We start from the raw sequence: 16,274 nt of genomic DNA, 5'->3' as shown, positions 1-16,274 counted from the left end.
AAACATAATCTCTGTTAAGAAACTTGGATAAATGTAAAAAGACAAGTTCATGTCAAGGACAAAAACTTGTAACATTTTTCCTGAACTAACACAGCATCTCACAGAGTAGTCCTCTGTGGTTTGGAGGTCGAGAAGTGGATTCCAGTAAGTGGGACAGTTAAGATGACACAGACAGAGACCTAGATATGTCTCACTTATTCTGCTGCTTCTGCCTCTCAGGGGACTGGATCAAAAGCTGCTGCCTCACCAATAGATTACCTGTAGGCAGAACATGTTACTGATTGATAGGGCTGTACTTTAGTTTGAACCCCAAAAAAGTGTACTTTATTTATGAATTAGTCAGTCAGTTCAACATTAACAATGCTATGTCACAAAAATCTGAATGAATCCCACAGTGGTCCATAGCCTTGCTGGGAGGAATGTGTGTTCTTTTTAAAGCGGAATCATAGATTTAAAAAAGCACCATGCATGAGAGCAGTCATTCTCCAACATGTTAACATTTCAATCAAGAGATGACAACTATCTCTTGACTAATTCGATACAATTCTGATTCATATTTGTAGAAGGAACCTCATGCCCTCTTTGGTTGGGGAGATACAGTATGATGGGGAGTTTTGGTGCACCAGATTAAAAGCAGGCAGGAACAGGCATTATCAGTGTACGTGTCTAAATAAAAGGATATTGCACATGAAAGGCAGGATCTCCATGGTTTCCCCTTGGAGCTAGGCTTTGTTGCCATGGGAGCAAAATGAGCCTTTGCAAGAGGGAAAAACACAGAAAGACAATGTGCTTGTCCCCCAGTCCAGAATTAATTACTTTATTGCCAGTTCTTACATTATCCTTGATCTTTTAGCTGCTGGTCATTGTTTGTTAATTTCGCAATTGAAAATAAATTAGGCCTGAAATTGTAATATGCATTTGAATATATTATGCATAAAAATACATTAATACTGTTTAACTTATAGGCATGAGAATGAAGAAATGAGATAAGGAGGAAAAAAGAAGATAGATTAGTTGCTGTAAACCAAATCTACTGATTTAGGAAAAGTGATCACCCCCACAGTTCCCTCCACCAGAGAACACCAGATCACCCAACCAGATCACATGACCCACTTACACGTCAGAGCTCTGTTGTCGCACAGCGAGTCACTGTTTGCTCTTTACTTAATGGATATTAAGATAATATTGCGTAAGCCCATGAAATACAATCAACCTAGCAGGCAGGCAGCAGGCACCTTGCTCAATAGCATAAGTATAACGGACCCTCAAACATACTGACGGAATCAGGTTCTATTAGGTTGACTGAAAATACTGTTTGTGGACAAAATTGCATATTATGAATGCATTTATGGTGCCCTCCCTCACTTCATTGTGTATTCTAGGACTTCCTATTAGCATGTATACCGTAAACAGCCAATGTATTTGGAAAGAGCTGTGTGGCAAAGTAGGGTGTTCCTGTTTCTATAAGTTAGATCCATCTGAGAAGTCCAAGCTAGCTTTGTCTGTAGTTGTTATGTCAGTTCCATACAGGGCCTGTAGTGATTGAGATGGCTATGGGCAGTTTCATGGTAACAGAGTGATGCTGAGACTAAGATTTAACAATGTCCACAGAAAATGTTACAAAAACACATTTGCTTGAAGAACAGTGCAGATGCAAAGTTTTGTAACAGAATGACGGTTTGTGCTACCGTATTTGTGCCGTTAGTCTGTTACCAAACTTTGCATCTGCACTGTTCTTCAGGTAAAAGTGTTTTTGTCAAATGTTCAGTGGACATTGTTAAAAGTAGTCCTTGTGAATAGTGTTAAATGGTTTGATTAACTTTGCAATCATTGGTTTTTGTGTGATATACATTTTAAAGTGAAAAACCTAAGTCTCAGCATCACTATGTTATGGTGGAATTGCCCCTATCTAATGCAGCAGGGCAGGTGCAGAAGCTTCCAGACACAGCCAGTACATGCCAGTCCAACATGCTTCAAGCAGCTTCCCTGACCCTACTGTACCTTTTGCTGACCACATAATGAGCTAGGTCAGAGGTCAGCACGTTGTATTGTGTCAAAGGCTATTTCTTCCTTTTCTAAAATACACTGCTCAAAAAAATAAAGGGAACACTTAAACAACACAATCTAACTCCAAGTCAATCACACTTCTGTGAAATCAAACTGTCCACTTAGGAAGCAACACTGATTGACAATACATTTCACATGCTGTTGTGCAAATGGAATAGACAAAAGGTGGAAATTATAGGCAATTAGCAAGACACGCATGCACAAAGTAGATGTCCTAACCGACTTGCCAAAACTATAGTTTTGTTAACAAGAAATGTGTGGAGTGGTTGAAAAACAAGTTATAATGACTCCAACCTAAGTGTATTTAAACCTCCGACTTCAACTGTATGACTGACATATCTGTATATAGCTGAATGCCACATAAGACCTGAGGTTTGCTATAGTCCGAGGTTCATCATAGGAATTGGATCATTTGAGGTCTCCTGAAGAATAATGTTTAACTATAAAATAAAAAATAATATGTGTTATGTTTTGTAAGGCTTCCATCAGTTCTGTGACACTGGAACAATCAATAAACAAGAGTTAAATGTAGTGCATCTGCTCTGTCTATGTAATCATGTCATAAACCTAAAAGAATTAATCGTCAATCATCTCGACACTGACTCGACACAGCTCATACCATACAACGTTTGGTTAGCTAAATCCTCATTCAGACCACACATGCTATCTCCTGTCTCTCCAGATGCAAATTAATTATTGGAGTGCCCCCCAAAATTAGCATCACTGCGGGCTGGCATGCTGGTCCTCAGGCAGGCATTAGTGTGCAGTGACGTGGTACAGGCTCCGATGGCCACTCTGCATGACTGATCGTGTTTCAGCTCACATGACGTGACGCAGGACCCTGACGCACCTCTAATATTTATACCCCAGTAATTACTTCCAATGACTTAGCCTGAGTCTGGGCCCATGGATTGACTTTGGCAACCTTGATTTAGCCTGACTGTATCATAAACAGAGGGCCTACCTCTAACTCGTGGTAACAGTTATATCAGTGTGATTAAATTATCACCTCTGATCCTTTTTTTGTCACTAGCTAAAAATTGTGATTTTGTTTTTATTCACCATTTAATACATTTGGATTTTGATCAGTTTTGGGTTAAATCTGCTTCTGTTACCACTGTACTAGTCATGGGCATGGGAGAACAAAGTCCAGCAAGAGAGATTAAGTTGTCGTTACATGATGCTGTGAAGGTCAGTTTAGTACCTCCTAGACCAGGAATGGACCATATTCCATCAATATGAAAAATAAATTGAGCAAAAACAGAGAAATGGAGATGGAGCAGCAGCTTCGGCTCCCTGTGACAGGGAAGGTTAGGGAGTCACAGAGATAATCAAAAGGATTGTTGTGGGGCCAATTTTTTTAAATGTAGAAAGACTTACATAGAATGTACCATTATCACTGTACTCAAGGTAAAAAATAATCTAATCCTTCTCACTCTCAGATAAATAAATTGTACTGCTAGGTTTTATACAGTCAAATGTAATAAATATGATACATTTGTGACATCAATATTAAAAACATTTTTACAAAAATGATTCAATGCAGTGATATGAGATCTGTATATAAAACATTTACATTTGATATTTTTGTCATTTAGCAGATGCTCTTATCCAAAGCAATTTACAGTAAGTGCATTCATCTTAAGATAGCTAGGTGAGACAACCACATATCAAATAAAGGATACGAACGTTCCATGTGCTTTTTGCACACAAAAAACACATTGCAAATCTGAAATCTGTTAATTAAGAAATGCATGAAGGTACCCATAAGCAATCATTTCTGGTGAAAAAAAACCTTCTACATGTGTTCCCATGGCAATCCTATGTAAATAAATAACAAAAATAAATAAATGTTAATTAAATGCTGTCATTATTATCATCTCTCATCTCACCGCTAAATTTAAACCACCATTTTTATTTGACTTGGATGTACAGTACCAGTCAAAAGTTTGGACACACCTACTCAGTCACGGATTTTTCCTTATTTTTACTATTTTCTACATTGTAGAATAATAGTGAAGTCATCAAAACTATAAAATAACACATTTTGAATCACGAAGTAACCAAAAATGTGTTAAACCAATCAAAATATATTTTATATTTGAGATTCTTCAAAATAGCTACCCTTTGCCTTGATGACAGCTTTGCACACTCTTGGCCTTCTCTCAACCAGCTTCATGAGGTAGTCACCTGGAATGCATTTCAATTAACAGGTGTGCCTTGTTAAAAGTGAAAGGTCTTTCCTTCTTAATGCATTTGAGCCAATCAGTTGTGTTGTGACAAGGTAGGGGTGGTATGCAGAAGACAGCCCTATTTGGTAAAAGACCATGTCGATATTATAGCAAGAAAAAGTTCAAATAAGCAAATAGAAACGACAGTCCATCATTACTTTAAGACATGAAGGTCAGTCAATGCGGAACATTTCAAGAACTTTGAAAGTTTCTTGAAGTGCAGTCACAAAAACCATCACGCGTAATGATGAAACTGGCTCTCATGAGGACCGCCACATGAAAGGAAGACCCAGAGTTACCTCTGCTGCAGAGGATAAGTACATTAGAGTTACCAGCCTCAGAAATTGCAGCCCAAATAAATGCTTCACAGAGTTCAAGTAACATACGCATCTTAACATCAACTGTTCAAAGGAGTCTGCGTGAATCAGGCCTTCGTGGTCGAATTGTTGCAAAGAAACCACTACTAAAGGGACACCTATAAGAAGACGAGACTTACTTGGGCCAAGAAACACGAGCAATGGACATTAGACCGGTGGAAATCTGTCCTTTGGTCTGATGAGTCCAAATTTGAGATTCATGGTTCCAACCGCCGTGTCTTTGTGAGACGCAAAGTATGTGAACAGATGATCTCTGCATGTGTGGTTCCCACCGTGAAGCATGGAGGAGGAGGTGTGATGGTGTGGGGTGCTTTGCTGGTGACACTGTCTGTGATTTATTTAGAATTCCAGGCACACTTAACTAGCATGGCTACCACAGCATTCTGCAGCAATACGCCATCCCATCTGGTTTGCGCTTAGTGGGACTATCATTTGTTTTTCAACAGGACAATAACCCAAATCAAATCAAATCAAATTCATTTATATAGCCCTTCGTACATCAGCTGTATCTCAAAGTGCTGTACAGAAACCCAGCCTAAAGCCCCAAACAGCAAGCAATGCAGGTGTAGAAGCACGGTGGCTAGGAAAAACTCCCTAGAAAGGCCAAAACCTAGGAAGAAACCTAGAGAGGAACCAGGCTATGAGGGGTGGCCAGTCCTCTTCTGGCTGTGCCGGGTGGAGATTATAACAGAACATGGCCAAGATGTTCAAATGTTAATAAATGACCAGCATGGTCAAATAATAATAATCACAGTAGTTGTCGAGGGTGCAGCACCTCAGGACACACCTCCAGGCTGTGTAAGGGCTATATGTCCAAGAAGGGTCATGGAGTGCTACATCAGATGACCTTGCCTCCACAATCACCAGACCTCAACCCAATTGAGATGGTTTGGGATGAGTCAGACCGCAGAGTGAAGGAAAAGCAGCCAACAAGTGCTCAGCATATGTGGGAACTCCTTCAATACTGTTGAAAAAGCTTTCCATCTGAAGCTGGTCGAGAGAATGCCAAGAGTGTGCAAAGCTGTCATCAAGGCAAAGGGTGGCAACTTTGGAGAATCTCAAATATAAAATATATTTTGATTTGTTTAACACTTTTTTGGTTACTACATGATTCCATACATGTTATTTCATAGTTTTGATGTCTCCACTATTATTCTACAATGTAGAAAATAGTAAAAATAAAGAAAATCCCTTGAATGACTAGGTGTCCAAACTTTTGACTGGTACTATAGATCATTAATGTAACTTAAAGCCTAATTTTACCCTTCCCTAGTGAGATTACAAATTCTTTGAAAGTAAAACCTGGAACCAAAACACAATACGTCACTGCAGTCTGCTTGCAATGTCCAATTCCAAAGTACAGTATTTTTCCTGTGAAGTATTATTTATTATACAACGGGTGGGTGTAATCCTGAATGCTGATTGGTTGATTGGTGTCTATTCCACAAGTACCACTGGCTAAATCTGTGACGTTAAAATGCCTATTTACTCTGTTCCATCTGACTGCGCAGTACACTGTCTCATCAGCCCATCCAGGCATTTTATAAACTTGATCTCCACTATAAAAAGCATTTAGACATCTCACATTTCTTTGAGACTAACATTTAGTTTTCAACAGCGGAGATTTGTATAAACATTGCTGTCTGTCTATTTGACATTTTCAACATTGTTTCAATATTCAAATTCTATCTCCAACTGTCCCATAGTAATGAACATGTTGGGAGTCTGGACGAGACAGGCAGGCAGGTAGCGTTTCTCAGCCAGTCAAAATCATGAATCGGCCTGCATAATTTCTATGGATATATACAAAGAAATGTAAATTGAAAAAAGGTCGAACGAAATGAAGTGCAGCTAGTTTGCGGTCTTTCCAGCCTCAGTTTGAAGTGATTGTGTTAGCTGACTAGACCCTCTAAAGAACAGTGTCCTGACGAGTGAGCACATTCTCTATGGCAGACAAAATCATGCCTCATTAGCTCATTTTATGGATGTGTCCAAATAAATGTCACTAGAAAACAGTTTAAACAAATGCAAATGCAGCCACTATGTTGTTATTCTGACGTGACTGTAAGTTACCCGTAGTTGGCTAGCTAGCAAGCAAGGGAAAATAATGTTGCCAGCCAGTATGGCAATGAAACATTTAGAACAAACGACTGATACAGAACAAAAAGATACAGAACAAAAAGACTGAACGACTGGGTCGCGTCTCTGGCAAACTAACCGATAGAATGAATGACCAGCCTGCTTGGGTAGCATCCCTAGATTTGTGTCGGGACTATTATCTTGTGGAAGGATTAATAAGTATGAATAAATTAATCAAGATAATGTTTTTAATGCAAATATGTCAATTATTATTTGAATATGTATCATGCCCTGACCGTAGAGAGCTTTTTATGTCTCTATTTTGGTTTGGTTAAAGTGTGATTTGGGTGGGCATTCTATGTTCTGTTTTCTATGATTTGTATTTCTGTGTGTTTGGCCGGGTGTGGTTCTCAATCAGAGGCAGCTGTCTATCGTTGTCTCTGATTGAGAACCATACTTAGGTTGCCTTTTCCCACCTGTATTTGTGGGTAGTTGTTTTCTGTTTTGTGTCTTCCCCTTGACAGAACTGTTTCGTGTTGTTCTATTTTTGTTATTTTGTCTCAGTGTTCAGTTTTAATAAAAAAAGCATGAACACTTACCACACTGCGCTTTGGTCCTCACTTTCTTCAACAGACATTCGTGACAATATGTTGGTAACCTGTTGTATAAAAGTGATAATGCCCTCGAATCTGGTGTTTGCAGGACTTCATCTCGGGCCTAACAACACCCGTGCTAATATATCCTCCAAACACCGACTTCTCTGGCATTATCACTTAAGTGGAATATATTTTGGCAAGATTAACAAAGTCTGATCAAACAGCATTTACGATAAGAAAGTAACACAGTATGGCTCTTTGTCTTCAAAGTTTTACAACAAGAGGTGAGGCTCTAAAGTAGACATGTGAGATAAGGAAGAGGAAGGAACTAGTGTGTGATTTCTGGCATGAAAACAATCTTCCATATCCCTAAAAATAAATAAACATAAATAGAGTTGGTCCTACACTTGCCCTGGAAATGTACTGTAAAGGTCCAATGAAAGAACACCAAGTTCTTGATTAAAAAAATAAGAATATCCTAACTACTTAGCTTACTATAGTACATACAGTAACAGTGTTTATAAAAAGTAGGCCTACTTCTGAGGATAGTTACATATGAATTATGTAGAGTGCATTCGGAAAGTATTCAGACCCCCGACTTTTTCCACATTTTATTACGTTACAGCCTTATTCTAAGATTGATAAAATAATTGTTTTCCATCAATCTACACACAATACACCATAATGACAAAGCAAAGACAGGTTTTTAGACATTTTTGCAAATTTATGAAAAAATCAAAACATAAATATCTTATTTACATAAGACCCTTTGCTTTGAGACTCAAAATTGAGCTCAGGTACATCCTGTTTCCATTGATCATCCTTGAAATGTTTCTACAAGTTGATTGGAGTCTACCTGTGGTAAATTCAATTGATTGGACATGATTTGAAAAGGTGTGTGCCTTTTCAAAGAATATTTTGTGCCTTCGGAAAATATTCAGACCCATTTACTTTTCCACATTTTGTTACATTACAGCCTTGTTCAAAAATGTATTAAATAAAACAATAGACCAGCACAAACCTGTCTATATACAGTTGACAGTGCATGTTAGAGCAAAAACCAAGCCATGAGGTCAAAGGAATTGTCCGTAGAGCTCCAAGACAGGATTGTGTCCAGGCACAGATCTGTGGAAGGGTAGCAAACATTTCTGCAGCATTGAAGTTACCCATGAACACAGTGGCCTCCATCATTCTTAAATGGAAGAGGTTTGGAACCACCAAGACTCTTCCTAGAGCTGGCCGCCCGGCCAAACTTAGCAATGGGGGAGATGGGCCTTGGTCAGGGAGGTGACCAAGAACACGATGGTCACTCTGATGGAGTGCTAGAGTTCCTCTCTGGAGATGGGAGAACCTTCCAGAAGGACAACCATCTCTGCAGCACTCCACCAATTAGGCCTTTATTGTAGAGTGGCCAGACGGAAGCCACTCCTCAGTAAAAGGCACATTACAAGCCGCTTGGAATTTGCCAAAACACACCTAAAGGACTCTCAGACAATTAGAATCAAGATTCTCTGGTCTGATAAAACCAAGATTGAACTCTTTGGACTTTGGACTGTCACGTCTGGAGGAAACCTGGCACCATCCCTATGGTGAATTATGGTGGTGGCAGCATCATGCTGTGGGGATGTTTTTCAGCGGCAGGGACTGGGAGATTAGTCAGGATCGAGGGAAAGATTAACGGAGCAAAGTACAGAGAGATCCTTGATGAAAAACTGCTCCAAAGCGCTCAGGACCTCAGACTGGGGTGACGGTTCACCTTCCAACAGGACAACAACCCTAAGCACACAGCCAAGACAACACAGGAGTGGCTTCGGGAAAAGTCTCTGAATGTCCTTGAATGGCCCAGCCAGAGCCCGGACTTGAACCTGATTGAACATCTCTGGAGAGACCTGAAAATAGCTGAGCAGCGACGCTCCCCGTCCAACCTGACATAGCTTGAGAGGATCTGCAAACAAGAATGTGAGAAACTCCCCAAATACCGGTGTGCCAAGATTGTAGTGTCATACCCAAAAAGACTCAAGGCTGTTATCGCTGCTAACGGTAATTCAACAAAGTACTGAGTAAAGCGTCTGAATGTATGTAAATGTGATTTCCATTCGTTTTTTTATACATTTGCTAGAATTTCTTAAAACCTGTTTTGCTTAGTCATTATGGGGTATTGTGTGTAGATGGATGAAATAAAAAATTATTATATTCATTTTAGAATAAGGCTGTAATATAAAAAAAAAATGAAAAAGTCAATGGGTCTGAATACTTTCCAAATGCACTGTACCTCGTGATACCCGGGTCTGTCCCATTGGAGTGAAGCAGGTCAAACATGATGTCATAAAACGAAATATAGATGTAGGAATATCCAGTGGAGACACATTATTGCATGGTGGTATTCAGTCCCACTACCTCACCCTCATCTGTGTTCACTAAAGTATCAGGTTAACACAGGAAAGGAATACATTGACGTGGAATATCCATAAACAACAATCACATATGCCAGCTTTAGAAAATCTATCTTTTCTTAATGGCATATGCAGTGATATTTTTGGAACATCTAATCAGCTGTGACCTAAAGCAAACAGTAAACCATTACCCTTTATTCTTTCACACATATTGATGTTTATTCTTATACTCCAATTGTTCTGTCCATCTACTAAGCTGTTAGTGTCATGGTAGAATCTAGGTTTGTTTGCTGTGTCTATTGATCAAGATACACAATGTATTTTTGTGACAGTGGATTATAGACAGTGTAATTACAACAGAGGGGTTGCTAAGCAGCTTTGGTACAACTCCCAAACCCAGACCAATCATTCAGTAGTGATGGGTGGAAAAAAATCGATACAGTTGCATATCGCAATATTATGACACAAACTGTTCACACCCCTCTTGTTGGTGGAGAGAATTTTGCAGATTTGAAGCTTATTCCCAGCAATTCTACACATTTTGTCATTGGGTGTAAAGAAAATATTGCAGTTTTAAAGCAAGTTTTCTTGCAATTCTATACATTTTGCCATGTCTAATGTGCATTCATGTGATATTTGAGTAACAAAAAAATTACAAGTTGATCTGGATGTTTCTGACAAGTTATAAATTGCTCGCAATGACTAAAGTGATGATGCACGACCTACTTTTGAAATTGCACCTTGAGCATTCTACTAATACAACTTTCAAGAGTTTAAAAATATAAACCTATCACTGGATGGCCAGCTGAGTCAACAGTCGATACAAAGCTATCCATCATTATCTGTCCCTACACAGGGTCTAGAGACAAAGCCAGCCCCCACGAGTATTGTTAAAATGTAGGTTAGATGTGGGATTGGGTGGGTGTATGCGTCAGAAATTGAGGCTTTCTTATGAAAAAGCCCATGTACTAAAAGGCTACAAGGACACAATCACGCAGTGCTATCTGAACAATTACAAGGACAGGGATTGCAGGTCTTTGTGGCAAGCTTCAATCTGCAATGTAAATTATGGTGATTCATGATTTTTTTTCTGTGAGCACTGAAAGTACTATTGAAGCCTTCACATTAGGTTGATTATTCATCCTTTGTCAATGAAAACATTTGTGAATCTGCCTTTAGTCCTGTTATACACCTGGAGCAGGGCATCACTATAATATTTTTTGTTGCTTCAATGTCATTTTTAGATGTAACTGTTACTTAATTATTCTACAATTCTTCTATCACCTATTGCTAATCGCATATTATCACAGAGTTCCCAGGCTCTGAGAAAGGCCCAGCAGTTATATCTAGTGACAGAGGATGGTTTTAAGGCTGGGTCTTAACTGCTGAAAACAGCAGGATGTGCCTCCCTCCCCGAGGTTTGCTTTATTAAGCGATTCCCAGCACTCTTCAGGAGGGTAAACATCGACTTATACTGTATGCAGAAAAATCACAGTATGTTTTATACTGTTACTGTAAGCAGGATAACCACAGTATGTTGTATACTGTTACTGTATGCAGGAAAATCACAGTATTTTGTATACTGTTACGGTACGCAGGAAAATAACAGTATTGTCACGTTCTGACCTTAGTTCCTTTTTTATGTCTTTATTTTAGTTTGGTCAGGGCGTGAGTTGGGGTGGGCATTCTATGTTGTTTTTTAATGTTTTGTTCTTTAGGTAATTTTCGATGTGTTTGGCCTAGTATGGTTCTCAATCAGAGGCAGGTGTCAGTCGTTGTCTCTGATTGGGAGCCATATTTAGGTAGCCTGTTTTCTATTGTGTTTTATGGGTGATTGTTTCCTGTTTCAGTGTTTGCACCTTTCGGGACTGTTTCGATTTTCGTTTGTATCACTCACTTTGTTATTTTGTATTTTTTAGTGTTCAGTTTTAATAAATTAAAATGGACACTTACCACGCTGCACATTGGTCCGATCCTTCATACTCCTCGTCTGAAGAGGAGGAAAATCGTATTTTATGCAGAAAGACCACAGTATGGTGTATACTTTATCCAAGAAAATCACAGTATACAGTACAAGCAATCTGGCCTGCGAGATTGAGAGCTGGCCTCTAGCTCTTGGGGATACCAGCTACTGTCCCTATGCTGAGGTATAATATATGCCATTTACCAGACACTTTTATCCAAAGCGTTTCAGTAAAATGGGTATACATTTCCATATGGGTGGCCCCAGAGAGGATCGAACCCACGATAATGAGTGAAATGACCTTGGGAAGCAGAAAGAGAGTATGGGGTGGTAAACACTAAGCGTCATTCCAGATGTTCCCACTGTATGAATACCCAGAGGGTAGAGGACTGTTGTAGTGGCACTAATTAAGGGGCACATGGTAATGGCATGTGCTTTAGTACAGTGCAACTTGAAATCAAAGTCTTTGTGCCCTGGACAATTACATATCTACCAAGTTGTGTTATCCCAGAATACACAATTTATACAAAAAAAGGGGGCAGCATCTCAACTAAAAGATGGGTGGTATTTTCAGTTTTTCATTTTCAAACGCCTTTCACGAACTAACACTCTCATTTTACTTTTTTTTTCTTACTAGCTCTGACTTTCCTGAAATCTACTTTACTGAGGAGAAATGTACTTGACTGTGATATGTGGTTGTCCCACCTAGATATCTTAAGATGAATACACAAACTGTAAGTCGCTCTGAATAGAAGTGTCTGCTAAATGACTAAAATGTTAATGTAAATGATTAACTCATAGCTTTCTGATAAATTGGGTTTTTAGAAGGTCATTCAGAACTGGTCATTAGGAAATGACAGGCATAAAGGAAATAAGAGAAGGCAAGACGGGCATGTTTTACATCTTCCCCTGCTGAGAAAGAGGTACATTGGGAGGGTGAGCTAAGTCTAGACAAAAATAGATAGTCATCCAGAGATGTAATGTTTCTGAAGGATGGATAGTAAGAGGAACCTAGAGTGATTATTGCCAGTACGCAAAAAATATATAGGCCTAGAACATGTTGGTTGTGTACAATGTGATATGAACTCTCGTATAAGGAAGACCTTTCAGTCTTCTGTCACCATATGAAAACATTAATGCTTGCAACAGATGTACTCCATGGCTGCCCTTTTAGATACAAAAGATAAGGAAACAGATCTTTTTAATAAAGGATTTAATAGACACAGTATAAAATCTCTGTTCACAGTATAAAAGCGATAATAAATACAATTTAAATAAATAATACAAATTATTTAAGTTATATAGTGATAATGCTTGTGAGCGGAAGTTCAACGTCCCCCAGAATATAATCTCTTTTCATAGTGGACATTTTATTGACAATTTTAAATCTCAGGGAGCGTTGGCAGAGGTCCTCCTCTGAGATGGCATCAAAGAAGAAGTCCTCATTGAAGATAGGGTTACGACTCTTCCTGATGACTGTGCTACGCTGCTTCTGGACCTTTCCAGGCACCAGGGAAAGGCTGACACTGCAGTTGATACTCTTGGGGTCCACCGAGTGAGTGTATAGTCCCTCAGCACTGATGAGCCGCACCCGCAGCCTCTGGTTATCAGGACAGTACTCTGCAGAGAGGCGCAGGGTGCCGTCCTTCCCTATAGGGACCATGCTCTCCCTCATCACCCTTTCCCTGTGCAGAACCAAGTCTATGGGGAAGATGGTAGGAGGGGCCAGACCGAAGCTTGGTGGAAGGCCTTCTACCAGCCCATCTGACGCCCTCCTCATGAAATTGGGACTATTGTCTGTGGAGCTGCCCTCGTCTGTTGACAGGGAGTTGTTTCTGGACACCACAGTCTTCCTGATGTTTCTGGAAAGAAGCCTTTCATGACTCAGTGTTTTGAAGAGGGAAGACTTGGGTGGGTACCTGCTCAGCATTGGGGAGCTGAAAGGGGAGGACTCAGCTGAGGAGGTGGTGTCACTGTCCAGTGTGCCCTGTCTGTTGAGTGTATAACCTCTGGGCGAGAGTCTGGAGGTCAGGGTGTGAAGACTGAAGGAGGAAGGGGAGGAGGATGGGGAGGTAGAGGGGGAGACTCTGGAGCAAGTGTTGGACCTGCTCCTGGGGAGCAGCAGCGGTATGCCACAGGAGCCAGGGTCGTTGTGGAACAGGGACTCCTTCCTCCTGGTGTGGGGGCTCTCCAGCAGGGTACAGAAACCGTAGCAAGTCTGGGCTTTGGCCATGTGGGGCAAGGAGAGTGCTGCCTGGCTTTGAGGGTCTGCGTTGGTGGTCTCCTCATCACTACAGTCATAAGGGCTCTCGTCCACATTCTCTACCTGGATGATGTGTGGGCTGATAAGCTTTCGTGTTGGGGCTTCCCTCTTAGGGCTCCCCCTCTCAGATTCACACAGGGACACTCTGATGATGGGGGCCTGGCGGCTCTGCTCTGTACCTTTCGGCTCCTGGAAGGACGGGATCTTAGGAGGGATGCAAAACTCTGGGATAGTGTCTGGGGTGATAATATTAGGACACAGGGAAAGTCTCTTGTGTTTCTCAGCTTTCTCTCCAAACATGTCTCCGATCCTGAAGCTGTATTCCGTTGAGGGGAGAGGCAGGTTGGTTCTCTCCACGGACACACGGATCTTCTCCACCACCCACATGAGTTCTCTGATAGGGCTTGGTAACTGGAACAGTAAAGGGAAATCCTCATTAGACAACACAAATGGAAACAAATCACAGCCAATCAAAAAGCCTGTTTTCAAAAACTAGTTAAATACTAGTTTTTCTTAACAAATAAAAAAATAATTCAACTTTGTATTGAAAAATTTTAGAAAAGGTAAATTATTTCAAGTCATGATTATGATGTGATGCTTACCTGGTGTAAATGAGATGTCAGTAAATCCAACACTGTGTCCTTACAGACAGGCTTGTGAGATAGATAACGATGGTAGTAGTAAAGGTCTCTATAAGTAGCAGGCTCAGAATCTCTCTTGTTAAGACCAGCTCCTCTGTAAGCGACTGACTGAAAGAGCTGCCAGGCTGTTTAAATATGGCCTGGTGGTGGGGAGGAGACCAGGACGACTTCCACACACCCTTCAGTGCTCTGACAGGAACCTCCCCTTGGCCACCCGTTCCCATGGAGACACCCAAGCCACAACACAACGCTCTGTGCCCACAGCAGGGGGAAAGGTCAGCCAGATAAGCCAACTGAACTACTTTGAAAATGAACATATGTATCTGACCAAAGGAAAACATGTTCATTGGTTTGTTTGATTTTCCATTTATGCAGATGAGAGGGGGACGTAACCTTGGGTTGTTCACACAAATAAAGTGAAATGATAAGATTATGGCTGAGGCCTGTTGGTGACCCTAGGTTGGCAGTGCTTGAAATGCTGCGACAACATTGGCTTCTGTTGAATAGAATGTGGATCAAACCTCTCTAAATCAACCAATGAACTGTGACCTACTGTTAAAAATAGCTTAAGTGTAAGGATCTTGCAAAGCCACACACTGAAATCACAATATCCAACAAGTTTGTATTTTCCATTATCTTTAAGGGATTTTGAATGCAATGCACTTGAATAGTAGTATAAATTCACATCACTTGAACACTTAATAGCTGTCTATACGTATTTGCTATACTGGTACCCACTCTACTGTTGCCTTTGTATAATGAATGATATTGACAAGAGGATTACAACCGTTACAACCAGACTAGTTGAGCAACTTTAAAACACAATGCTGCTTTGAAGACAAAACAGAGCAGGTTCTCACATTATTTTAGACACTTTGAAATGAAAACACAAGCCTAACAGGTCTACACTCCAAACAAAACAACCTGTCTTAATTCATGCCAACGATACCCTCTTGTGGTGGGAGAAGGATCAGCTTTTCTGTAAAAAGAACAATTATATTTTGGACAGTGAAAAAAGAGGAGTGCCAGTGGAGCAGAGGCATGGACACCTCTAATACTTTACCCATACATCACTGATAAATCAGGAAATATATGGAGTTCACTGTCACATCAATATCATTTTTTTCAACAACTCAATCCATACAAAAATCATGTCACACCTCACAGTAAAAGGCATGGTGTTCAATTCATGAGTCATATGGTAAATTGACATTGTGTGGGTTGATTAACGTACAGTATAAAGCTACAGTACCACTTGGATGTTCCGTTTGACATTCCTCTGGGTTTCATTTAGAAAAAGCTCAGTAATGGCCAAAGTTCAAGTTGAACATCTTAGTAACCCTGTGCAACCACACCACTGGACAGATGGTGAGATCATACCTAAACAACATTTCTGAGAACTTCCACTCTTCCAATGTTTTCTCAAGAGAAAACATTGAAAGAGTGGAAGTTCTCAGAAATGTTGTTTTTAATGGATCAAACTAATGGTTATTTCAACAGCACATTTTACACAGATTTCAGATAGTGGTAAAAAAAAAAAGAGTTGATTGAAAATGTTTCAACTTGTAGATCAAATGAAGTCAGATCCCATATGATCTGTTCAGATTTGCTTCTGAGTTTATAAGCCTTTAATTTTAAAAGTCTCATCCTATTCGATTTTCTTC

General features: G+C 40.1%; 1 protein-coding gene across 1 annotated transcript; it reads right to left on the bottom strand.

Annotated features, from left to right (window-relative positions):
* Positions 1-12,923: 12,923 nt before the first annotated feature.
* c2cd4a (C2 calcium dependent domain containing 4A) lies at positions 12,924-14,724 on the bottom strand. Its single transcript, XM_071415573.1, has 2 exons — positions 14,572-14,724; positions 12,924-14,380 (listed from the first exon to the last, which is right to left on the bottom strand). Exon 2 carries the CDS (start codon positions 14,354-14,356, stop codon positions 13,004-13,006), a length of 1,353 nt encoding a protein of 450 aa, XP_071271674.1. The 5' UTR covers positions 14,357-14,380; positions 14,572-14,724; the 3' UTR covers positions 12,924-13,003.
* Between the last annotated feature and the right edge of the window lie 1,550 nt (positions 14,725-16,274).

Source organism: Salvelinus alpinus, chromosome 9, assembly GCF_045679555.1.
Source record: "Salvelinus alpinus chromosome 9, SLU_Salpinus.1, whole genome shotgun sequence".
NCBI lineage: Eukaryota > Metazoa > Chordata > Actinopteri > Salmoniformes > Salmonidae > Salvelinus > Salvelinus alpinus.
This window is presented reverse-complemented; position numbering and strand designations above follow the sequence as displayed.